We start from the raw sequence: 25700 nt of genomic DNA on the forward strand, positions 1-25700 counted from the left end.
GTGCTGTACTCCTGGTACCATGTTGTGTTCTGTCATATGGCCATTGTAATTAGATACACAGAACATCTAGTTGTTTCACTAGAAAGATGATTTATTAACAAACATGTGGAAAGATAACTAACAGATTACTATTCAGACAATAACTATTAAATTAATTCAGCGAAATCTACTGGAACCATGCGAAGTGCACCTATCCTCTTGTACCAGGAGGGCATCAAATGATGTTCCTGACGTTTAACGTCAGAAAACGTGCCCTGTCATTGACTGGGTGAGGGGACAATTGTGTCACGTGTTTACGCCAACGTAATGCATGACTTTGCAGTTCTCGTGATGTTTTCCGCTCTCATCACAGAACCTGCTCGGTGTGATTGGGAACGGAAAGTCCTGGCCTTTATCTTAAAGAAGGTGGAGCATTTTGTTGCATCTCTGAATCTTTGCATTTTTGACACACAGCCAACTGCCGGAAATATAGGAAATTGACTTGTTAACTGTATTACGCCTTTTTTAATAATCTTTATTGTCACAAGTAGGCTTACATTAACACTGCAGTGAAGTTACTGTGAAAAGCCCCTAGTCACCACATTCCGGCGCCTGTTCGGGTACACAGAGGGAGAATTCAGAATGTCCAATTCACCTAACAGTACGTCTTTCGCGACTTGTGGGAGGAAACCCATGCAGACACGGGGAAAACAAACAGACTCCACACACACTCCTGCATTTAATGATATTTGCAGGCCTGCCAGTTGATAAAAGTACCTAGTTGGATAGGCATTGCACCTGAGTGAAAGGGCTCTGATGAAAACAAATTGTTTAAAACAATTAAAACATAGCCAATGATTCAAAATAATTTCAGTGTAAAAATACAAAATGCCAAAACCCAAAAAATGTAATGCAGCCCACCTATTAAGTTCATAATTGTGTCAGCTGAGGAACGTTTTGCTATTTTGGCTGCTAGTTATTCCTGGATCCGATGGCGCACCAGTCGACCCATTCTGAAGCATATTGGCTAAGACATCTTTAAGTATGTAGATCTGACAACTTTTTAGATCCAAATCTGCAACACTGTATGAAAAGGAAGCCTTAATTATCTTATCCAAATTTAATTTTAATTATCCAATCATCTGAAGTATAGCTATGGGAATCTGTATTTCTAATTTAGGCAATCCAAGACTGTCATTTCCCACTTTAGACTGTAGCATGCCATCGAAGATATCCTTTGAGAGGTGTACCATATTCTTAGTTGTTTGTTTGATAATATCATCTAGACCAATGAGTGTGTTTTGGGATATTTCTCGAACTCTCGTGGTATAATGTCCTTAAGATTGTTCCATTTGATCTTCCATGGGCTCTTATTAATGTAGTAGAATGTTTTATTCTTAGATGACAAATAAAAAACAGCCGTCTTTTTGGTATTAATTTCAAGTCTGGTCTTATTACAACATTTCTTGAAAATTAACATGTCATGCTGGTATAGGAAACACTTAACAGCAGTATCATCGGCAAAGGCTAGAGATGTCGCATAGAGTCCCCTGGGGTCACCATTCAATCGAAAACCAACACCAGTTCCTTCCAATGTACACAATAACGTATCCATGGCAATATTGAAAAGCATTAGCGACCAGAGACCACCTGTTTGATACCTTGCTTTATTGGAATTAGATTTGTCTTTCCTTCATTTGTTTTGATTATAGTAGAGGCCGCATTATATAGACTATTGATGAAGGCAATTAATTTATCATTAATTCCTAGCCGTTATAAACTTTTAATAATCAATCGAATCAAATGATTTGGTTAAATTTATAAATATGACTGCAAGATCTTTCATGTGACTTTTAGCGGCATTGAAGCGATTTTATAAAATTGCCATGTTCTCATTGCAGCCAGAACCAGTTTTTAATTCCACCGCCCTGGGCCAGTCTACTTGCTACGATTTTCATAAATAATCTGATAGTTATGGAGCCAATCGTTAGGTCCTCCAGTTATCTATATTTTCATCAGATTTCAGAATTAAAACAGTCCTACATGCTTTAAGCAAATTACTGCAGATGCTGGAATAATAATAATAATCGCTTATTGTCAGAAGAGAAAATGCGGGAACATCTGTGCGCATTCAGGACCCTGACCTTCCTGTTGCTTGCCATTTTAACATGCCCCTGCTCCCATGCCCACTTGTCTGTCCTTGGCTTGCTGCAATGTTCCAGTGAAGCTCAACGCAAACTGTGGGAACAGCAAATCATCTTCCGGTTAGGCACGCCACATCTTTTCGGTCTCAACATCGAATTCAACAACTTCAGATGATTAGCTCTACCCCACCTCGACCCCTTTGTTTTCATTCCATTTCATTTTAACTGTCTTTTACCTTTTATTTATTTATCGTCTTTCTTTATATATATTTTCCTCCTATCTTATCTCCCCTTTCCTTACCTTTTCTCCCCTTTGCTTCCCCCTTCTCCCCTTTTTCTCATTTTACCTCTCTTTCACCCACGTCCCCCCTCCCCCCACATCTACATCTGTCACAGCTTACTCTCTGATTTTAGTTTCTCTGCTGTTTGGCATTTCACACATTTTATTCTTTCTGGGGACTGCCATTAACACTCTCTTCCCTTGGTTTCTGTGGCTATGACTCATCTTTTATTCCCTCATCCTACAGTATAAATATTTCCCACTTTCAATGCATTTAGCTTTGACAAAAGGTCATCTGGACAAATGCTGCCAGACCTACAGAGGATTTCCACCATTTACTCTTTTGCCGACAGGATTTAATATTGTTTGGAACTATTCCTGATTTTAGCTAAATTGTGAACATGTGATACATTAAATTAGTGTTTTTTTTAGTATTCAAGTATTTCAAATCCTTAATCATAATCTTATTCTGTCCCACTATCTGTTTCAAATTGGCCAATGACAATTGTAATCTCCCTTTCCTCAATCGGATTGAATAATAGTGAATTATCAGCCATCCTAATAGCTTTTGAAAATGTATCTATATCTGCCTCATTACCTTCTGGTAACCACTGTGAAATACACTTGAAATCAAGCCTGTTTAAAGAACATGATACTTGGCTTGGCTCCCTGCCCCATTAATTTACCTGTCCAGGCTTTTCTTATTAGAATCATAGAATTTCCAGTGCAGAAGGAGGCCATTCAGCCCATTGAGTCTGCACTGGCTCCACCCTATTCCAGTAACCCCACCTAACCTTTTTGGGCACTAAGGGCAATTTATCATGGCCAATCCACCTAACCTGCACATCTTTGGACTGTGGGAGGAAACCGGAGCACCCGGAGGAAACCCACGCAGACACAGGGAGAACGTGCTGACTCCACACAGACAGTGACCCAAGCCAGGAATCGAACCTGGGACCCTGGAGCTGTGAAGCAACTGTGCTAACCACTGTGCTATCGTGCTGTCCTTATTAGTTTTATAAATGCTTAGAACTTCTTTAAACTTTTGGGGTCTTTTGCCAATCTCTTTCGTGCTCCTGTATTTTTAATTGATGGGTTTTTATTTACATGATTATGCTCATTAATTCCATCTAATTGCTTATTTTTAACTCTGCTAACTTTTAAATCTATATCAATTACCCTGTGAAGCATCTGATTTACCATGCTACTAATTTACTGGTTATTTATGCTCCTTTTCTCATTATCTATCAATTTAAAGGTCATATTTGCCAAGGTTAATACATCAATTTTATCATGTGGCTAATTTGTCACAGTTACGTTATCCCTATTTATATTTCATTCTGACTTGTTGTTTATGGGACTCACTATATCTACCTCTTCTTCGAATGAGGTCGTAAAACCTGCAAGTAAATTAACATTTGTTTCCTCAGGTGCCTTAACACTATTTCTAAGTTAGCCATCTCGGTAGTATGCCTTTTGTCAGAAATTCATTTATTAGTTTTGGATGTTAATGTCTTGGTTATCATAACATTGGTATTTTTGTGGCCACAATATTCTTTCTCCTAATGAGAAGGAACAACGGGTGAGATTTAACTAAATGGGAACAAAGCCCCATAGCGAGCATGTTTAGCCACGTCTTTCCTGGCACTCGCAGCATTGAGAAACATAACACTATAAAACGTCCCTTGTGTTAGATACGGGGCCTCAGTGGGGAACACGTGGCCGAGGCCACATATAGCTCCGTTTGTGCACCGAGGAGCTCCGCTCGCCAGAATTCCTCAGTGTAGTGAGAGATCAGGACGCCATTTTTAAATGCCCTCCCTGATCTCTGGAGCTCCCGAAGCGACCCTCAAGCTCCAACGCACAATGGGAGAGTCCGCCGGCCTGCACCACATACACGCTGGGCACCCCTAGCCAGATCGCCACCCGCCGCACACAAAATGCCAGCTTGGCAGTGCCAACTTGGCACCCTGGCAGTTCCCTTGCTAGCTGGCAGTGCCAGCTGAGCACCTTGGAAGTGACAGCTGGCACCCAGGTGGCAGTGCCAGGGTACCCCCCCTGCCTAAAGGGCATGCACCTTGGGGCCTCCGATCCCCCGGGAGACCAACACGAGTGCCATTCTGTCTGGTCCCCGTTTGTGGAGACGGGTGCTGAACGGCGCTCGCCCGAGGTCACCAAGACGCAGGAGATAGATCCCACGCTCGGGTGCCTCAGGAATCTGCACATTAACGTGAGACTAGCTACACATTAAAGTGAGACGTCCCATGAGAACGCATCAGATCGCGAGAGGTGTTCTGTCGGCCATCCTGCGCCGCGGCGCACTGCTTTTTGAGTGCAGCATGGCCGTAAAATCGCGCCCAACATCTCTTTAGAACAAATATAATTTTTACTAACAATAGGAAGAGGTCTCCCGAAGGTAGCTATTTGTTTTTGATTCCTTAGTTCAGGATGCAGGTGAACCTCGTGTTGACTCAGACCTCTTTGGGCCTTGGAAGTTCTTCTCGCACAGACTACATTGAAAAACAAAGCTAGCCAAAGCAACACTCCATCTTGTGTGCACAATGCACATTTTGCGTAATGGCAAACAATTGAGTGATACTCGCCAGTCTTCTGACATTTGCTACAAATGACTAAAATGACTAGAAATGCTGTGTTTATTCCTAAGATGTTTCCGAAAGTTTGTTATAGAATTAAAATTACTCCACAGATTTGACATTTAAATTAATTGCAAGGATAGGTCATTTAAATATTCTCACTAAAATCATTATATTGGACCTGACTATTTATAGTTTTAGATCTATTGGTTTCCTCATGTCACTGGGTTTAACATTAAATAGATTAAAATTTTGAATTCTTACAGTGCAGAAGGAGGCCATTCAGCCCATCTTGTCTGTACCGACCCCCTGAAAGAGCATCCCAGCTAGGCCCACTCCTCCTAGACCCACTTCCCCGCCATATCCCCGTAACCCTATAACCCCACCTAAGCTGCACATCTTTGGACACAAAGGGGCAATTTTAGCATGGCCAATCCGCCTAACCTGCACATCTTTGGACTGTGGGTGGAAACCGGAGCACCCGGAGGAAACCCAGACAGACAAGGGGAGGACGTACAAACTCCACGCAGACAGTCATCCAAGGCCAGAATTGAACCCGGGTCACTGGCGCTGTGAGGCAGCAATGCTAACCACTCTGCCACCGTGCTGCCCAATTTGTATTGTTTAATGTTAAATTTGAAAAATTATTACTTTCAAATGGTTGTCTGGCCTCAAGAGACATCTTCTGGTGTCATGCTTTCTATTGTTATAAGCAATTCCATGTTCAAATCCATCTTTGTTAATATTTGGTTGTTATCTTCGCACCCAGAAGTCTCATTTCTTAGCAGCGTGAAAGCAGTGAATGTTCTTATAAAGTCTTTCTTTATAGTTTGTGTTGATGAGGATTTACTTAATGTCACAGTGTTTACAGGTGTGTCCAATGTACCCCAACCAATACAATAACAACATTTAGCGATATTGGGAGTGGGTGAAAGCCTTACCAAAATGGGGATTTTTTTCCCCCCCAAGTAGTTATCAACCCAGCTGGATAGGCCATGTTGCTCAAGTTCACTGATCATATTCTTTCTGCAACCCTATGGCTCTTCCACCCGCAAAGAGAAATGCCCAGCCAATTTCTGTGCCATCTGCAAGCGTCTTGATCATTCCCCTACATTTACATTCAAATCATTAATATATACCACAAAAAACAACGACCTTTCCCTCTGTTTACCTGGAAACAGCCTTCCAGTCACAAAAACATCCATTCCCAAGCATCCTTTTTTTCCTGCCACTGAGCCAATTTGTATCCAGCTTGCTACATTCCCCTGGATCCCATGGGCTTTTATTTTTAACCAGTCTGCCACGTGGACCTTGTTGAAAGTCTTGCCAAGATCCATGTAGATGATATCAACTCCACTACCCTCATCAATCCTCCTTGTTATTCACTCAAAAAACTCAATCAAATTAGTCGGGCATAACTTTTCTTTAACAAATATATGCTGACTGTCCTTGATTAATCCACGTCTTCTTAGTGACAGTTTATCCTGTCCCTCAGAATTGATTCCAAATATTTGCCCACAACCGAGGTCAGACTGACTAGCTTGTAATTATTTGGACAATCACTCCCTCCCTTTTTTAAAAAGGTACAATGGTAGCAGACCTCCAATTCTTCTGCACCTCACTTGTTTTCAGTGAGAGTTGGAAAAAGATGGTCAGGCTCTCTACAGTTTACACCCTGACCTCTTTTAACAGCCTGGTCTACATTTCATCTGGCCATGATGATTTATCCAAGGATGCTAATCCCTTAATACTTCCTCTTTCCCTGTGTTTACCACATTTACACTCCCCCTCCTTTTCTACAATGTCTGCATAGCCTCGTTATTATGTGAAAATATATGCACAGTATTCATTAAGAACTGTACCCATGTCCTCCATTTCCACATTTAGGTTCTCTTTTATGACCTCTACTCTTTCCTTAGTTATCATCTTCCATTTGGGCCTAAGATTTACCCTCACGAGGTTTGCACTGGCGGGAGTGCATGTGAAACACGTTCCTGCCAGACATCTCATTTTTAATGTAATGTTACGCTGGGTGGCCAATTAAGGATCACCCAGCGTGCAATGTGTCTGCCTGCTAGGCCTCTGTGTGGGTGGGGACCCACAAGCACTGCCAAGATGCCCAGGTGGCTGCCAAGTCGCAGGAGCACTGCCAGAGTGACAGTGCAAGGGTGGCACTGCCAAGGGTCATGGCCCAAGGTGGGCCATGCCCATGAAAGGAGGATAGAGGGGGATATGAGGGTTGGGGGGATTCAGAGTTAGTAATAAGGGGTCTCTGGGAGGTTGGGGGGTTGATGGGTGGGGGAGTGCTGAAGGAGGGGCCAGAAAGGGGGTGTGGGCAGCCTGAAGATGAGGCGGCCCCAAGGACCCCATAGCAGGGTGCCCTCACTTCGGGGGTGTGGGATAATGCCCATGGGTGTGTGGGGGGGTGACATTGCCCATGGATGGGGGACCCATAAGCTCATTTAAAGATTGGGGCACCCTTTTGATATGGCGGCCCGATCTCTGAGTTCAGCTCCCAGTGATGAAAATGTTTTTAAGTGTGGGCTAAACTGGTGAGAAACTACCCAGGGCCCAAAAACATGAATAAGTATCATTAGATAGTGATGGGGAACTCGCCAGCAAAGCTGGTGGGAAACACCCAGCAAAACCAGATACAAATGATGCTTATAAACTTTTCATTATATCACGCCCTTTAATTCTTTAAAATTCAAGATAAGACTGTTCAGACTGTTTTCTTATATTTCAGGACTTCTGTCTGTGAGCCTCCAGTGCTAGCTCACAAGCACTCCGTATAACTCTCTGTGTCATCTTATATTCCCCAGAACATTCCTCTGACAAAGGCACATAGACTTCACTAACCCTACCTGTAAGTTTACTCTGTAAGACCAAAGTCCAAAAACCTTGTGACCATTTATTAGCCATTTTCTCAAAAGTATTATAAAATGCTTGGGTGTCCCTTTCTTCATATTTTGAAAGTGCCTGTACAAACCTAAACGTCTCTCCACTCGGTTCATGGCCAGAACTAATTTCTTCCTCATCCAGTTCTGTTGTTCAGGCTGCAATTCGCTGCATTTAAATTTGATGTGTTCTCTCTCCTTATCCTTTTGCTGACTTCTGCATTTCCACTTCCCTTTGGAAAACTCTCTCTCTCGCATTTCTAATTTCTTCATTTCTATTTCTCTTTGTAATTGAATTTTTTCTGATTCAATTTACCCACTTTTTGAAGGGCTCGGTCTGTCAGACACCGCTCGTATGTTTAAATTGGTTGCTACGCTTTCAATTACTTCAGCAGTAGGTAATCCCAATTTCAATTTATCTGCTAATTCCATCAACTTCACTTTTTTTTAAAGTACTTTTATTCAAATTTTTATAGCATTTTACAAAACAAGACAAAAATGTTACACCCCCAACAGAACCCGCCTGCGAGCAATCAACGAGGCAAAGGCTAAAACATCTGTCCCCACTCCTGTCTGCAACTCCGGTAGGTCTGACTCCCCGAATATGGCCCCCAGGGGACCCGGTTCCAAGTCTTACACGCAGGATCGCCAACATGGTGCTGAAAAACGAGCCCCCAAATTTCTCCAACTTCGGGCAGGACCAGAACATGTGCACATGATAAGCTGGGCCCCTCCCAAACCGTTCACAAGTATCCTCTACCCCCTCAAACAGCCGGCTCATCCTAGACTTCGTCAAATATGCCCTGTGCACCACCTTCAAATGTATCAACCCCAGGCTCGCACAGCACCTCACATCTGGTGCGAAATTCTCCGGAAACGGCGCGATGTCTGCCGACTGGCGCCCAGAACGGCGCCAATCAGACGGGCATCGCGCCGCCCCAAAGGTGCGGAATGCTCCGCATCTTTGGGGGCCGAGCCCCAACATTGAGGGGCCAGGCCGACGTCGGAGGAAATTCCAACCCGCCAGCTGGCGGAAATGGCCTTTGTTGCCCCACCAGCTGGCGCGAAAATGACATCTCCGGGTGGCGCATGCGCGGGAGCGTCAGCGGGCGCTGACAGTTTCCCACGCATGCGCAGTGGAGGGAGTCTCTTCCACCTCCGCCATGGTGGAGACCGTGGCGGAGGCGGAAGGGAAAGAGTTCCCCCACGGCACAGGCCCGCCTGCGGATCGGTGGGCCCCGATCGCGGGCTAGGCCACCGTGGGGGCACCCCCCGGGGTCAGATCGCCCCGCGCCCCCCCCAGGACCCTGGAGCCCGCCCACGCCGCCTTGTCCCGCCGGTAAGGTAGGTGATTTAATTTACGCCGGCGGGACAGGCAATTTATCGGCGGGACTTTGGCCCATCCGGGCCGGAGAATCAGGCGGGGGGGCCCGCCAACTGGCGCGGCGCGATTCCCGCCCCCGCCGAATCTCCGGTGCCGGAGACTTCGGCAACCGGCGGTGGCGGGATTCACGCCAGCCCCCGGCGATTCTCCGACCCGGCGGGGGTCGGAGAATGTCGCCCCACAGTCCCTCCTCCAGTGCCCTCCTCAACTCCTCCTACCACTTGGCCTTAACCCCCTCCGTAGACATCTTATCCTCCACCAAAGTCCTCCCACAAATCGCTGAGATCACCCCACCCTCCAACCCCATTACCGACAGTACCCCCTCCAACAACAAGGAGGCAGGTGCTATCGGAAAGGTTGGAGAAACCTTTCTGGCAAAGTCCCGCACCTGCATTTATCGAAAAACCTCCTCATATGGAAACCCAAATTTCCCCCTCAACTCCTCCCAAGTTTGCAAACCAACCCTCCAAAAACAAATCCTTCATCTCCTTCACCCTTCTCCCTTCCTCTCCCAGAAATCTTGCATCCATCCTCCCCGGCTCAAATCCATGATTCCACTGGATCGGCATCAGCCTGAACCCGCCCGCTCCCAACCTAAAGTGCTGCCGAAATTGTTTTCAATGTGGCAACCACCACAGGACTTCCCTGGGGCAAACGGAAGTGGTGCCGTCACCAGCGCCCACAACCCCAACCCCCTACAAGAACCCGCCTCCCCTCCCTACTCTTTGCCCTCCGCCTTCTCCGCGTTCGCCGCCCAGTAATAATTCAACAAGCTAGGAGGGCCCAACCCCACCAATTGCTGGCCCCTCTGAAGTGTCTCCTTCCTTTATGCTGGCCACCTTCTCTGCCCAAACAAACGATGCACCCAACCAGTCCACCCCCTTAAACACAACTTGGGCAAAGAAAATGGCAGGCACTGAAATAAGAGCAGAAACCGTGGCAAAGTGTTCATCTTAATAAGAAAATAAGAACTAGGAGCAGGAGTAGGCCATCTGGCTCCTCGAGCCTGCTCCGCCATTCAATGAAATCATGGCTGATCTTTTTTGGACTCAGCTCCACTTTCCGGCCTGAACACCATAACCCTTAATCCCTTTATTCTTCAAAAAACTGTCTATCTTTATCTTAAACATATTATGAAGGAACCTCAACTGCTTCACTGGGCAAGGAATTCCATAGATTCACAACCCTTTGGGTGAGGAGGTCCCTCCTAAGCTCAGTCCTAAATCTACTTCCCCTTATTTTGAGGCAATGCCCCCTAGTTCAGCTTTCACCCGCCAGTGGAAACAACCTGCCCACATCGATCCAATCTATTCCCTTCATAATTTTAGATGTTTCTATAAGTTCCCCCCGCAGCCTTCTAAATTCCAACGAGTACAGTCCCAGTCTACTCAACCTCTCCTCGTAATCCAACCCCTTCAGCTCTGGGATTAACCAGTAAATCTCCTCTGCACACCCTCCAGTGCCAGTACGCCCTTTCTCAGGTAAGGAGACCAAAACTGAACACAATACTCCAGGTGTGGCCTCACTAACACCTTATACAATTGCAGCATAACCTCCCTAGTCTTAAACTCCATCCCTCTAGCAATGAAGGACAACATTCCATTTGCCTTCTTAATCACCTGTTGTACCTGTAAACCAACTTTTTGCGACTCATGCACTAGCACACCCAGGTCTCTCTGCACAGCGGCGTGTTTTAACATTTTATCATTTAAATAATAATCTCTTTTGCTATTATTCCTACCAAAATGGATAACCTCACATTTGTCAACATTGTATTCCATCTGCCAGATGCAAGCCCATTCACTTAACCTTTCCAAATCCCTCTGCAGACTTCCGGTGTCCTCTGCACTTTTTGCTTTAGCACTCATCTTAGTGTCGTCTGCAAACTTGAACACATTGCACTTGGTCCCCAACTCCAAATCATCTATGTAAATTGTGAACAATTGTCGGCCCAACACTGATCCCTGAGGGACACCACTAGCTACTGATTGCCAAACACCCATTAATCCCCACTCTTTGCTTTCTATTAATTAACCAATCCTCTACCCATGCTACTACTTTCCCCTTAATGCCATGCATCTTTATCTTTTTTTTTAAAATATATATTTTATTAAAGTTTTCAAACACAATTTTTTCCCTTACAAATCAAAGAAATAAAAATACAAGTAACATGATAACTGCAATATAACATTGTGTAACTAACATGGTAAACTAACCAAATAACACGAAGTAATACTCCCCCCCGCCCCCTATCCCCCTCCAAAAACCCAAACAATTTACCCCCCCCCCCCCCCCCGGGGTGCTGCTGCTGGTCATCTATCTTCCCTCTAACGTTCTGCTAGGTAGTCGAGGAACGGTTGCCACCGCCTGGTGAACCCTTGAGCCGATCCTCTCAGCGCAAACTTCATCTGCTCCAGTTTTATGAACCCCGCCATATCGTTTATCCAGGCCTCCAGTCCGGGGGGTTTCGCTTCCTTCCACATGAGTAAAATCCTACGCCGGGCTACTAGGGACGCAAAGGCCATGACATCGGCCTCTTTCGCCTCCTGCACTCCCGGCTCATCCGCAACTCCAAATAAAGCTAACCCCCAGACTGGTTTGACCCGGACCTTCACCACCTTCGAGATCACTCCCGTCACTCCCCTCCAATACCCCTCCAGTGCCGGACACAACCAAAACATATGTGTGTGGTTCGCCAGGCTTCCCCCGCACCTCCCACACTTGTCCTCCACTCCGAAGGACCTGCTCAACCTTGCTCCCGTTATGTGTGCTCTATGCAGCACCTTAAATTGGATCAGGCTAAGCCTGGCACACGAGGAAGAGGAATTTACCCTGCTTAGGGCATCAGCCCACAAACCCTCCTCAATCTCCTCCCCGAGCTCTTCTTCCCATTTTCCCTTCAGTTCGCCCACCAACTCCTCCCCCTCTTCTCTCATCTCCCGGTATATCTCTGACACTTTGCCCTCCCCGACCCACACCCCCGAAAGTACCCTGTCCTGGATCCCTTGCGTCGGGAGCAGCGGAAATTCCCTCACCAGTTGTTTCGTGAACGCTCTCACCTGCATATATCTAAAGGAATTTCCCAGGGGCAGCTTATACTTTTCCTCAAGCACTCCCAAGCTCGCAAACGTCCCGTCTATAAATAAATCTCCCACTCTCCTGATTCCTACCCGGTGCCAGCTCTGGAATCCTCCATCCAGCCTCCCTGGGGCAAACCTATGGTTGTTCCTGATCGGGGACCACACCGAGGCTCCCAGCACACCCCTCTGTCACCTCCATTGCCCCCAGATACTTAATGTTGCCGCCACCACTGGGTTCGTGGTAAATTTTTTTGGTGAGAGCGGTAGTGGCGCCGTCACCAGCGCTTTTAAACTCGTCCCTTTACAGGACTTCATCTCCAATCTTTTCCACGCTGCTCCCTCTCCCTCTATCATCCATTTACGAATCATCGCCACATTGGCGGCCCAGTAGTAGTCGCCCAAATTCGGCACGCCAGTCCGCCTCTGTCTCTATTACGTTGTAGGAACCCCCCTCCTTACCCTCGGGACCTTCCCTGCCCACACGAAGCTCGTGATGCTCCTATCTATTTTTTTAAAAAGGCCTTAGTGATCAGTATAGGGAGACATTGGAACACAAATAGGAACCTCGGGAGGACCATCATCTTAATTGCCTGCACTCTGCCCGCCAGTGACAGCGGCTGCATGTCCCACCTTTTGAAATCCTCTTCCATTTGTTCCACCAGTCGTGTCAGATTAAGTCTGTGTAAGGTTCCCCAGCTCCTGGCTATCTGAATCCCCAGGTATCGGAAGTTTCTTTCCACTCTCCTTAGCGGTAGGCCATCTATCCCTCTACTCTGGTCCCCAGGGTGTATCACAAAAAGCTCACTCTTTCCCATGTTAAGCCTATATCCCGAGAAATCTCCAAACTCCCTCAATATCTGCATGACCTCTGTCATCCCCCCCACTGGATCCGCCACATACAGCAGTAGGTCATCCGCGTAGAGTGACACGCGGTGTTCCTCTCCCCCTCTAACCACCCCTCTCCATTTTCTGGAGTCTCTCAGCGCTATGGCCAGTGGTTCAATTGCAAATGCGAACAGTAATGGGGACAACGGGCATCCCTGTCTTGTTCCCCTGTATAGTCGAAAATACTCCGACCTTTGCCGACCTGTGACCACACTTGCCGTTGGGGCCCCATAGAGGAGTTTAACGCAGCTGACAAACCCGTCCCCGAACCCGAACCTCCTCAGCGCCTCCCATAGATACTCCCACTCCACCCTATCAAATGCCTTCTCTGCATCCATTGCCGCCACTATCTCTGCCTCCCCCCCTACTGGGGGCATCATTATCACCCCTAATAGCCGTCGCACGTTGACATTTAGTTGTCTCCCCTTTACGAACCCTGTCTGGTCTTCGTGCACCACCCCCGGGACACAATCCTCTATCCTCGTTGCCAGCACCTTTGCTAGCAACTTGGCGTCCACATTTAGCAGTGAGATAGGCCTATAGGACCCGCACTGCAGCGGATCTTTATCCCGCTTCAAGATTAGCGATATCGTCGCCTCCGACATTGTCGGGGGTAGGGTCCCCCCTTCTCTGGCCTCGTTAAAGGTCCTTACCAGCAGCGGGGCCAACAAGTCCACATATTTTCTATAAAATTCCACCGGGAACCCATCTGGTCCCAGGGCCTTCCCTGCCTGCATGTTCCCCAACCCCTTGGTAACCTCGTCCACCTCAATTGGCGCCCCCAGGCCTTCCACCTCCCGCTCCTCCACCCTCGGGAGCCTTAATTGGTCCAAAAACTGCCGCATCTCCTCTTTTCCCTCCGGGGGTTGGGACCTATAAAGTCTCTCGTAAAAGGTCTTAAACACCTCGTTTATCTTCCCTGCTCTCCGCACCGTAGCTCCCTTTTCATCCCTAATTCCCCCTATCTCCCTCGCTGCTGTCCTCTTTCGCAGCTGACGGGCCAACAGGCGACTCGCCTTTTCCCCATATTCATATCTCATCCCCTGTGCCTTCCTCCACTGTGCCTCCACCCTCCTTGTGGTCAACAGGTCGAACTCCGTCTGGAGTCGTCGCCTCTCCCTGTATAGTCCTTCCTCCGGGGCCTCCGCGTATTCTTTATCTACCCTCAAAATCTCCCCCAGTAGTCTTTCCCTTTCCTTGGCCTCTATTTTCCCCTTGTGGGCCCTGATGGAGATCAGCTCTCCTCTGACCACCGCCTTTAGTGCTTCCCATACTACTCCCACTCGGACCTCCCCGTCGTCATTGGCCTCCAGGTATCTTTCGATACATCCCCGCACCCTTCCGCAGACTCCCTCATCCACCAGTAATCCCACATCCAGTCGCCAGAGTGAACGCTGCTCCCTCTCCTCTCCTAGTTCCAGGTCCACCCAGTGTGGGGCATGATCTGAAACAGCTATGGCTGAGTACTCCGTTCCTTCCACCCTCGAGATCAGTGACCTTCCCAAAACAAAGAAATCTATCCGGGAATACACCTTGTGAACATGGGAGAAGAAGGAGAACTCCTTGGCCTTCGGCCTAACAAATCACCACGGATCCACTCCCCCCATTTGGTCCATAAACCCCCTAAGCACCTTGGCCGCTGCCGGCCTTCTTCCGGTCCTAGATCTAGTTCTATCTAACCCTGGGTCCAGTTGAAGTCCCCCCCCATTATCAGGTTTCCTACCTCCAGGTCCGGGATACGTCCCAGCATCCGCTTCATAAATCCCGCATCATCCCAATTCGGGGCATATACGTTAACCAACACGACCTCCATTCCCTCTAGTCTGCCACTCACCATCACATATCTGCCTCCGCTGTCTGCTACAATGTTCCTAGCTTCGAATGACACCCGTTTCCCCACCAGTATGGCCACCCCTCTGTTCTTTGCATCCAGCCCTGAGTGGAACACCTGTCCCACCCATCTTTTCCTTAACCTAACTTGGTCCGCCACCTTCAGGTGCGTCTCCTGAAGCATAGCCACGTCTGCCCTCAGTCCTTTCAAGTGCGCGAACACTCGGGCCCTTTTAATCGGCCCATTTAGGCCTCTCACGTTCCACGTGATCAGCCGAACTGGGGGGCTACCTGCCCCCTTCCCGTGTCGACTAGCCATCACCCTCTCTAGGCCAGTCCCACGTCCCGGTTCCGCGCACCCTCCCGTTCCCCAGGCGGCGCATTCCAGCCCCGACCACCCTTTCTTTTACCAGTTCCTCTTTGATTTCTGCAGCAGCAACCCAGTTATCCCCCCCCCCCCCCGCCCCCCGCTAGATCCCCATCTAGCATGAATGCTCCCCCCATATTGCTTCCGAAAGTCAGCTGACTTCAACTGATCCCGGCTTCTCCTGCTCTCTCCTTGACCCCCCCATGTGGGGAACTCCCATCTACTTTGCGCCTATCTTCCCGCCATCATCTTTCTGGCGCGGGAACAAGAACAGTAAGCCCCGTGTTCTCTCTAGTTGTCCCACCCCTTGTGGCGCAGCTCCCTCTGCCGCCCCACTCCCATTCCCCATCCCCCGCCTATGTCTCTTCCCCCCCCCCCCACCGGCGCCCACATTCCTTAGTGTCCCCCCCTCCCCAATTTACATCTCTATATACATCGGCATTGTCATTTCCCCTCTAACATCAGTCCCTCAGTTCTGATCCAGTTTCTCGTTTTTAATGAAGGTCCATGCTTCTTCCGCCGTTTCGAAGTAGTGATGCCTCTCCTGGTGCATGACCCACAGTCGCGCCGGCTACAGCATCCCGAACTTCACCTTCTTGTGTAGCACCTCCTTGGCTCGATTAAAACTCGCCCTCCTTCTCGCCACCTCCGCATTCCAATCCTGGTACACCCGTACCACCGCATTCTCCCATCTACTACTTCGTACCTTTTTGGCCCATCTCAGAACCACCTCTCTGTCATTTGCATCTTTATCTTATGCAGCAACCTTTTGTGTGGCACCTTGTCAAAAGCTTTCTGGAAATCCAGATATACCACATCCATTGGCTCCCCGTTATCTACCGCACTGGTAATGCCCTCAAAAAATTCCACTAAATTAGTTAGGCACGACCTGCCCTTTATGAACCCATGCTGCGTCTGCCCAATGGGACAATTTCCATCCAGATGCCTCGCTATTTCTTCCTTAATGATAGATTCCAGCATCTTCCCTACTACCAAAGTTAAGCTAACTGGCCTATAATTACCCGCTTTCTGCCTACCTCCTTTTTTAAACAGTGGTGTCACGTTTGCTAATTTCCAATCCGCCGGGACCACCCCAGAGTCTAGTGAATTTTGGTAAATTATCACTAGTGCATTTGCAATTTCTCTAGCCATCTCTTTTAGCACTCTGGGATGCATTACATCAGGGCCAGCAGACTTGTCTACCTTTAGCCCCATTAGCTTGCCCATCTTACTTCCTTAGTGATAACAATCATCTCAAGGTCCTCACCTGTCTAGCCTCATTTCCATCAGTGGCATGTTATTTGTGTCTTCCACTGTGAAGACCGACCCAAAAAACCTGTTCAGTTCCTCAGCCATTTCCTCATCTCCCATTATTAAATCTCCCTTCTCATCCTCTAAAGGACCAATATTTACCTTAGCCACTCTTTTTTGTTTTATATATTTGTAGAAACGTTTACTGTCTGTTTTTATATTCTGAGAAAGTTTACTCTCATAATCTATCTTACTCTTTTTTATAGCTTTTTTGGTAGCTTTCTGTTGCCCCCTAAAGATTTCCCAGTCCTCTAGTCTCCCACTAATCTTTGCCACTTTGTATGCTTTTTCCTTCAATTTGATACTCGCCCTTATTTCCTTAGATATCCACAGTCGATTTCTACCGTCCTTCCTTTTTGTTGGTATAAACCTTTGCTGAGCACTGTGAAAAATTGCTTGGAAGGCTCTCCACTGTTCCTCAACTGTTTCACCATAATGTCTTTGCTCCCAGTCTAGCTTAGCTAGCTCTTCTCTCATCCCACTGTAAACTCCTTTGTTTAAGCACAAAACACTAGTGTTTGATTTTACCTTCTCCCCCTCCATCTGTATTTTAAATTCCACCATATTATGATCGCTCCTTCCAAGAGGATCCCTAACTATGAGATCATTAATGAATCCTGTCTCATTACACAGGACCAGATCTAGGACCGCTTGTTCCCTCGTAGGTTCCATTACATACTGTTCGAGGAAACTATCGCGGATACATTCTATAAACTCCTCAAGGGTGCCTTGACCGACCTGGTTAAACCAATCGACGTGTAGATTAAAATTCCCCATGATAACTGCTGTACCATTTCTCCATGCATCAGTTATTTCTTTGTTTATTGCCTGCCCCACCATAATGTTAGTATTTGGTAGCCTATAGACTACTCCTATCAGTGACTTTTTCACCTTACTATTCCTGATTTCTACCCAAATGGATTCAACCTTATCCTTCATAGTACCGATGTCATCCCTTTAATAACAGAGCTGCACCACCTCCTTTACCGTCCACTCTGTCCTTCCGAATAGTTTGATACCCTTGGATATTTAACTCCCAATCGTGACCATCTTTTAACCATGTTTCAGTCATGGCCACTAAATCATAGTCATTCACGATGATTTGCGCCATCAACTCATTTACCTTATTCCGAATACTACGAGCATTCAGGTAAAGTACACTTATGTTGGCTTTTATACCTCGGTTTTGAATCTTAACACCTTGATCAGTAACCTCTCCTAAGTTATTTTTCCTCTTAACCTTTCTCCTAATTTTCCTTGTCGTTGAACCCATATCTTCATGTAACAACCTGCCGCATCGCTTTCCATTTATGTTTTTACTTCCCGTTTTATTCCTTTGAGTATTACTGGGCCTATTCACTGAGCTCCCCTCAGTCACTGTACCTTGTACTGTCGCCATTTTTGACTATGGCTTCTCTGCCTTACACTTTCCCCCTTACTGCCTTTTGTTTCTGCCCTTGTTTTACTACCTTCCGACTTCCTGCATCGGTTCCCAGCCCCCTGCCACATTAGTTTAAACACTCCCCAACCGCTCTATCAAATAGCCCCCCGAGGACATCAGTTCCAGTCCTGCCCAGGTGTAACCCGTCCAGTTTGTACAGGTCCCACCTCCCCCAGAACCGGTCCCAATGCCCCAGGAATCTGAAACCCTCCCCCTGCCACCATCCTTTCAGCCACGTATTCATCCTATATATCCTGTCATTTCTACTCTGACTAGCACGTGGCACTGGTAGTAATCCTGCGATCACTACCTTTGAGGTCCGATTTCTTAACTTCCTTCCTAGCTCCCTGTATTCTGCTTTTAGGACCTTATCCCTTTTTTTACCTACGTCGTTTGTACCGATGTGTACCACGACCACTGGCTGTTCACCCTCCTCCTCCAGAATGTACTGTACCCACTCCGAGACGACCTTTACCCTAGCACCAGGGAGGCAACATACGATCCTGGAGTCTCGTTTGCGGCCACAGAAACGCCTGTCTATTCTCCTTACAATTGAATCCCCATAACTATTGCACTTTCACACTTATCACCCCTCCCCTCTGCAGCAGAACCAACCATGGTGCTACAAGTTTGGCTGTTGCTGTTTTCCCCTGAGAGGCCATTCCCCCCAACAGAATCCAAAGCGGTATATCGGTTCTGCAGGGGAATGGCTACAGGGGACTCCTGCACTACCTCGCTCTCTTGCTCTGTCTGGTGGTCACCCATTCCCTTCCTGCCTGCGGAGCCTGAGCCTGCGGTGTGACCACCTCTCTATACGTGCTATCCACGATGCTCTCCGACTCGCGGATGCTCCACAGTGTCTCCAGCCGCCGCTCCAGCTCTGAAACTCGAACTTCCAGGAGCTGTAACTAGAGACATTTCCTGCACATATGCTGACCCTGGGGACTGGAACTGTCCCCAGCCTGCCACGAGGAGCAGCCCACGCCTTGGAGCTGTCCTGCGATGAATTTTTCCTTTAAATTAAACCTTTAAAATTAAACTTGAGAAAGATGTTTTTGTGTCAGCTTAAATCCAATCCCTGTGTACTATTTAATTAGCTTTATCCCTGAGTATTTATCTTGCTTGATCTTACAACAAATTAAATAGTTATTTAATTGAAATTTTAAAAATCATTTAATTAAAATTAAAAAGTTATTTAAATCAACTTAAAAATTGTAATTTAAATCAACCCAAAATAGTTATTTAAGTGAGATTTAAAAATTAAGAAATAGTAATTCAAATCAACTTAAAAATAGTAATCTAAGTCAAATTTTAAAAAAAAAAGTAATTCAAATCAACTTAAAAATAATTATTTGAATCAAATTAAAACTAGTAACTCCACAAATATTCAAATTTAGCACAGTCTGCCTTTCAGCCAATCAGGTCACAGTCTCTGTCACGATAGTCAGATAAACATCATGGTGCAAACACATATACACACTGATGGACAGATCAACAGACCAATCAATACACACGCAACATCACAGCCAATCACAAGCAAGAGCAGACACACTATAAAAGGGGGAACACTTCCGATGGACTCCAGCAGGAGACAGCTCAGGGCACAGAGCTCACAGCAAGCCACTCAGACATTCACCATGTGCTGAGTGCCTCTCCAAGATAGTGTTAGGGCTGGGTCCACAGGTTAGAGGGTAATGAACGAACCGCAGTAACCAGTTTACAAATGTAAATGCTGTTAGTAATAAAACTGTGTTGTACCTTCCGCAACCGTGTTGGTTCGTCTGTGTAGCAGAGCACCCAACATGACAGTCTCATGTGACGTCACTTTACCGTTTTTTTTTCAATTTTGTAGCTGTCCTACCTGCAGCACACTGTCCCGCCGCAGGTCTGCTCCTCTCTGCTCCCGGAAGGTAAGTGAAGGCCTCGAGCCTGGCGCTGCCTTTATCCTCTCCCCTGCAACACACTGTCCCGTGCAGGTCCACTCCTCTCTGCTCCCGGAAGGTAAGTGAAGGCCTCGAGCCTGGCGCTGCCTTTATCCTCTCCCCTGCAAGACACTGTCCTGCGCAGGTCCGCTCCTCTCTGCTCCCGGAAGGTAAGTGAAGGCCTCGAGCGTGGCGCTGCCTTTATCCTCTCCCCTGCAACACACTGTCCCGTGCAGATCCACTCCTCTCTGCTCCCGGAAGGTAAGTGAAGGCCTCGAGCCTGGCGCTGCCTTTATCCTCTCCCCTGCAAGACACTGTCCTGCGCAGGTCCGCTCCTCTCTGCTCCCGGAAGGTAAGATTAACTGCCTACATCCGACCTGACAGCAACAGGGGAAGACTGTCGCTCCTCAGTTTACGAAGCCATGCCCAATCCCAGGCCACCTGCACCCCCAAATACCTGAAATGGGTTGTTAATACCTGAGGTGGCAACCCCTCCCCCCCCCATTCCAACACCCACCCCTGGAGAAGACACCACAAAATACTCGCTTTCCCCCAAACTCAACTGGATTCTGCTGTCTCCCTCTCTCAAATTCTTTGCCTTTGAAAGTTATAATTTGTATAGCCCCACTGATGTCTGGTAAATAATGTCTCTGATATGGCCATTTGCACCTCAGTGTCTCCAGAGTCTTGTTACTGAGCAAATCGCATCTGATTATTTCTCTAGGTGCCTGCTAGTGGTGTAATTTTTCTGTTATATTATTTTCATCTCTTGTTCATTGTTATTCTCGTTAACTTTCTACATTCCTGACATGTTAAATAGTTCTGTAATAAACTTGTAAATAAGTTGGTAAAATATAGCGTCTCTTGTAGTCTTCCGCATGCAGTAAAAAAATTCACCTCTCTTGTATTTTCTGGAAGTGGGAAGATACAACTTTTGAAGAATGACCCCCGGACCCTTATAATATCCGGGTTGTTATAACCTGGCCAACAAATTATTTGACAGACTATCTGGGAATAGGTAATATCTCTTAATAGTGGTTTTCTTTGGGAGAGACATGATTCACTATTTCAGGACCAAAATAAGTGTCTGTGTGAAGTTTCTGCCTTGAACCCTGGTGAAGGTGATTGTTGATCAAGTGCTCCCGATCTGCGATAGTCTATATTTGGGGCTAGAGTCATGACCCACTTTACAGGCATCCAATACGCGCACACACCCGCTAACCTTAAAATCACACGTGCGCGCTAAGACGGCAGGAAACAACCCCAATGTCTTCTCGTGGGATTTTACACACTTCCAGGTCAGGCATGCGTTGTACCCAGACATGTAAAATTTTGGCCTTAATGTATTGTTTACATCGGGGGATTACACTATTGCACGGACTGGTACAATTAAACCAACAGGTTTAATCTCGTTGCTTGATCCCACATTCATGCAGTCACATGGATTTTATATGACAGTGAAGACTTTCTCAGTGCCAGGACTCTCAGTACTACTTTACTATTCAGTGCAATGAACTGTAACCCTACAAGGAAGTCTTAGCAGTATGATTTAACAAAAACCGTATCAGAGGAGCAGTGGGGCTATGACTACTGCTCTGTGATGCGTCTCAGGCGACAATTGTTTATTGGGGCTGGATTAGCACAGTGGGCTAAGCAGCTGGCTTGTAATGCAGAACAAGACCAGCAGCGTGGGTTCAATTCCCGTACCGGCCTCCCCGAACAGGTGCCGGAATGTGACCACTAGGGGCTTTTCTCAGTAACTTCATTGAAGCCTACTTGTGACTATAAGCTATTATTATTATTATTATGATGAGGTCAATTCAAAACTGTTCATGCAATATATTATGATGTATGCTCCTGGACTTGTAATATAACACAAGTGTTGTCGGTGAATTTTGAAAGCGATGAGGAGAGGTTTGTATCTTTTTTAGCATCTTCTAACTATGTCTGGTGGCATGTGCAACCTGGGAACTTTTCTGCCTGTCTGGTGAATTAATTTATATTGCCTTTGATCTTTACCAGTGTGTGCTCGAACTATTTATCCTGGCTATTCCTCTGTATACTCTCCTTCAAACCACATGTCAATGGTCCCTTTGTAACACTGGAGAAGTTCCAGAGAATGGCTAAATCAAAGAGAATTAGCTACTTTGTCCACCTGAAGATAGAGAAAACACAGTATGCATGGATTCCATTCTACACTGTCACAAGCATTATGGATAGAGACTCCAATCCGATTTATGCTGGTGCAAGTAAATCTTTTCTCTCATCAATAAATGCAATGTCAGGCATATCCTCAATTGATCATTACTGGCAAACCTTGTGTACACCTTAATCTTTTTTTTACATTTCATAATATGCAGTGCACATATATGATAAGGTGCCTTAGGCATTTTCAGTATTTTTCATTATTGTGAATTTTAATTTATGGATTCGTTCTGAAAGATTTTTTTAAAATGCAGATATAATGAATACCAACACTGACCTCAGAGTACCCCGAGTGCTCTTATTTTCTAGTATATTTTCCTCCTGTTGCTAATGTTCACAGAAAGGTCAATATTGGCTGACATTTGGTAAACTTTGCATCAGGAGTAAATATTCCCATCTGCTAAAATCAATGCTAATAAGAAACAGAATCACGGTACTCTGGGGAGGCACCGTGGTTCGCACTGCTACTTCACAGTGCCAGGGACCCGGGTTCAATTCCAGCCTTGGGTGACTGCCTGTGTGGAGTTTTTACGTTCTCCCTGTGTCTCCGTGGGTTTCCTCCGGGTGCTCTGGTTTCCTCCCACAGTCCAAAGATGTGCAGCTTAACTAACCTTACATTTATTGGACGCATGCTTTATTTTTTGATTTACATTTCTTTACATCTCTCAGCATCTTACCATTTATTGTGTATTCGCTTGTCTAGTTGGCCTTTCCCAAATGCACTACGTCATACTTCTCCAGCTTGAACTTCAGTTGCCACTGTTAGACCGACCTGATTGGTCCATTGATTTCGTCCTAAAAACTGGAGCTTTCTTCTTTATCATCAACCACACAACCAATGTTGGTACCATCAGCAAACGTCTTAATTATATCCCGAACATCCAGGTTCTAATTGTTGCTATATATAGCAAAAAGCAAGGGAGCAAGCCGTGTGGCCTGTGGAAATGGCCTCCATGTCAAAAAACCATCCTTCAACCATTATCTTTTGCTTTTGCTTCATGCTACTTATGCTTGGATCCCAAGGACTTTGATCAATCTGCCAAGTGGAACCTTATCAAAAAGTCTAGCTAAAATCCATGTAGGCTGCATCAAATATGCTATCCTCCTCTACCCTCGATGTTACATCTTCCAGACTTTCAGTCAACGTAGTCAAACACAACCTTCCCTCAGAAAATCTATCCTAATATGACAGACCTCAATTAATCCATGTCATTCTGACTGATGAGGAATACTGTCCCTCAGATGTTTTCCAATAGTTTGACCACCATCATGCTTAGGTTAATTAGTCTCTAATTAATTAATCCATCCCCTTTTTCCTGCAGAAGCAGGGCCTATGAAGGCAGAGGGAGTTAGAGTCTTGATTGTCAAGGGGGTAAAAGGTTACCGGGGTAGACAGGAAGTTACAGTCAGATCAGCTATTGGATGGCGGAGCAGGCTCGAAGGGCTGAGCGGCCTACTCCTATGCCTAATTCAATTGTTTATATATTCCTTTTGAAACAACAGTACAATTATAGTAGTCCTCTGGCATCATCTGAAATCAGAGAGGATTGCAAAATGATGGTTAATGTTTCTGCTATTTTCCTCTCGCTTTTCTTAACAGCCTGGGGCTGGATCTGGCGAGTTATCTACCATAAAAGATGCTAACCTCAGCAACACTTTATCACAACCGTGTTAATACAGAATTATTATTTTAAACAGTGCAGCCCATATTCAGTAAAATCTGCGTGTATGTTTTCAATCTGCATTTTTCATAAAATGTGCAGAAACAGTACAACACAGGCAGGGAAGGTGAGATGTATAAAATGCTTAATCTGTATAATTTGTCCTTTTCATTTTCTTTCCCAGAAAATGGTAATCTCTGTTGTTCACTTGAACAATGTATGCTACATTACCACATTATGCATCATTTTCAATGCCTTCCCATCTTTTACAGGTGTTCTTTTCCTTGGGGAGCATGATGAAGAGTATGTGTTTACGCTGCCCTGTGCCTATGCACGTTCGATACTGACAGTCCCCTGGGTAGAACTGGGGGGTAAAGTCAGCATTAACTGCGCCAAGTCTGGTTACTCTGCTGCTGTCACATTCCATACAAAGCCTTTCTATGGAGGGAAGGTCCACAGGTAATTTATAAATGTTAACACGTTAATAATATTGTGAAAACAGTTTTTTGTTGAAGAAAAAACAGACTTTGTAAATTATAAATTCCTACGCCTCATGGAATCAGTGTGAACCACAAGGGACAATTGGCCTAGTGAGGTGATTAGCAGTTCCCCAGAGGCAGTTTCTTCCCTACTTGTAGTAATGTGCTGATTTAGATTTTATGGGGCATGTTTTGACTTCGTGTGGCAACTGTAAAACAGGCCGAAACACGTCCACTGAGGTCAATGGAAATAAAAATCCGAGAGATGTAAATTTGTCTGCCAATTTGCTTTCACCAGTTTTACACAACTGCACCAAACGTGTGCTACCTGTTTTTAACAGACTAGCAAAAATCAGGAAGAGGGACCGTCTATTGTATTACCAAGTATTACCATGCTGGATCAAATGATCTGTTCTCTGACTCCCCAGTGTCAGCTAACCTGTTTGACTGAGATACTAAGGTGAAGATAAAGAGACTAAAAGAAACCAGGAAAATTAACATGGATCATATGGTACAATGTCCTGGTGGGAAGTTGTGGATTTGGGAGCAAGTGACCATGCTGCTGTGGCTAGTTCAGATTGATTTTAAACACTTCAATTCAAACAAAAGTGAACCAAGTACCAGCAATTACTGTTACTGCTGATCTCCTAATGCGACAGCCTTCCTTTTCCTCACCATTTTAGTCTCATGCCATTAAACTGCTTTGATTGCCCTGAATTTTCCCCTTTCCCAAATAATCTTTATTAGTGTCACAAGTAGGCTTACATTAACACTGCAATGAAGCTACTGTGAAAATCCCCTAGTCGCCACACTCTGGCGCCTGTTCGGGTACAGTGAGCGAGAATTCAGAATGTCCAATTCACCTAATAAGCGTGTTGGGATTTGTGGGAGGAAACCGGTGGACCCGGAGGAAAGCCACGCGGACACGGGGAGAAGGTGCAGACTCCACACAGACAGTGACCCAAGCCAGGAGTCGAACTTGACCCTGGCGCTGTGAAACAACAGTACTAACCACTTTGCTACCGTGCCGCCTATTCCTAGCTTTATCCAGTATTTAAAATGTATTTACTTACTGTAGCCCAATTCCCATCACTTACATTAATCCCTATTCCCTGTTTAAGTTCTCAATATGTACTCTTTAATTTGTGCACGTTTTCTCAATCCAACAACATCCCCCGTGTATCATCAGCAATATAGTTTTAATACCCATTAATGTCACTGAGCTCCCAAACCATACTCTC

At 46.1% G+C, this 25700-nt stretch overlaps 1 protein-coding gene across 1 annotated transcript in view; it reads left to right on the plus strand.

Moving 5' to 3' along the window:
- Positions 1 to 25700, plus strand: part of LOC140425459 (oxysterol-binding protein-related protein 10-like) — a 349560-nt gene that overhangs the window by 271416 nt on the left and 52444 nt on the right. Inside the window, exon 9 of the mRNA XM_072509757.1 lies at positions 24253 to 24439. Within this exon, the coding sequence (XP_072365858.1) occupies positions 24253 to 24439 (187 nt within the window). The remainder of the gene's footprint in view (positions 1 to 24252; positions 24440 to 25700) is intronic.

The sequence above is a fragment of the Scyliorhinus torazame genome, chromosome 6 (genome assembly GCF_047496885.1).
Source record: "Scyliorhinus torazame isolate Kashiwa2021f chromosome 6, sScyTor2.1, whole genome shotgun sequence".
Lineage (NCBI taxonomy): Eukaryota > Metazoa > Chordata > Chondrichthyes > Carcharhiniformes > Scyliorhinidae > Scyliorhinus > Scyliorhinus torazame.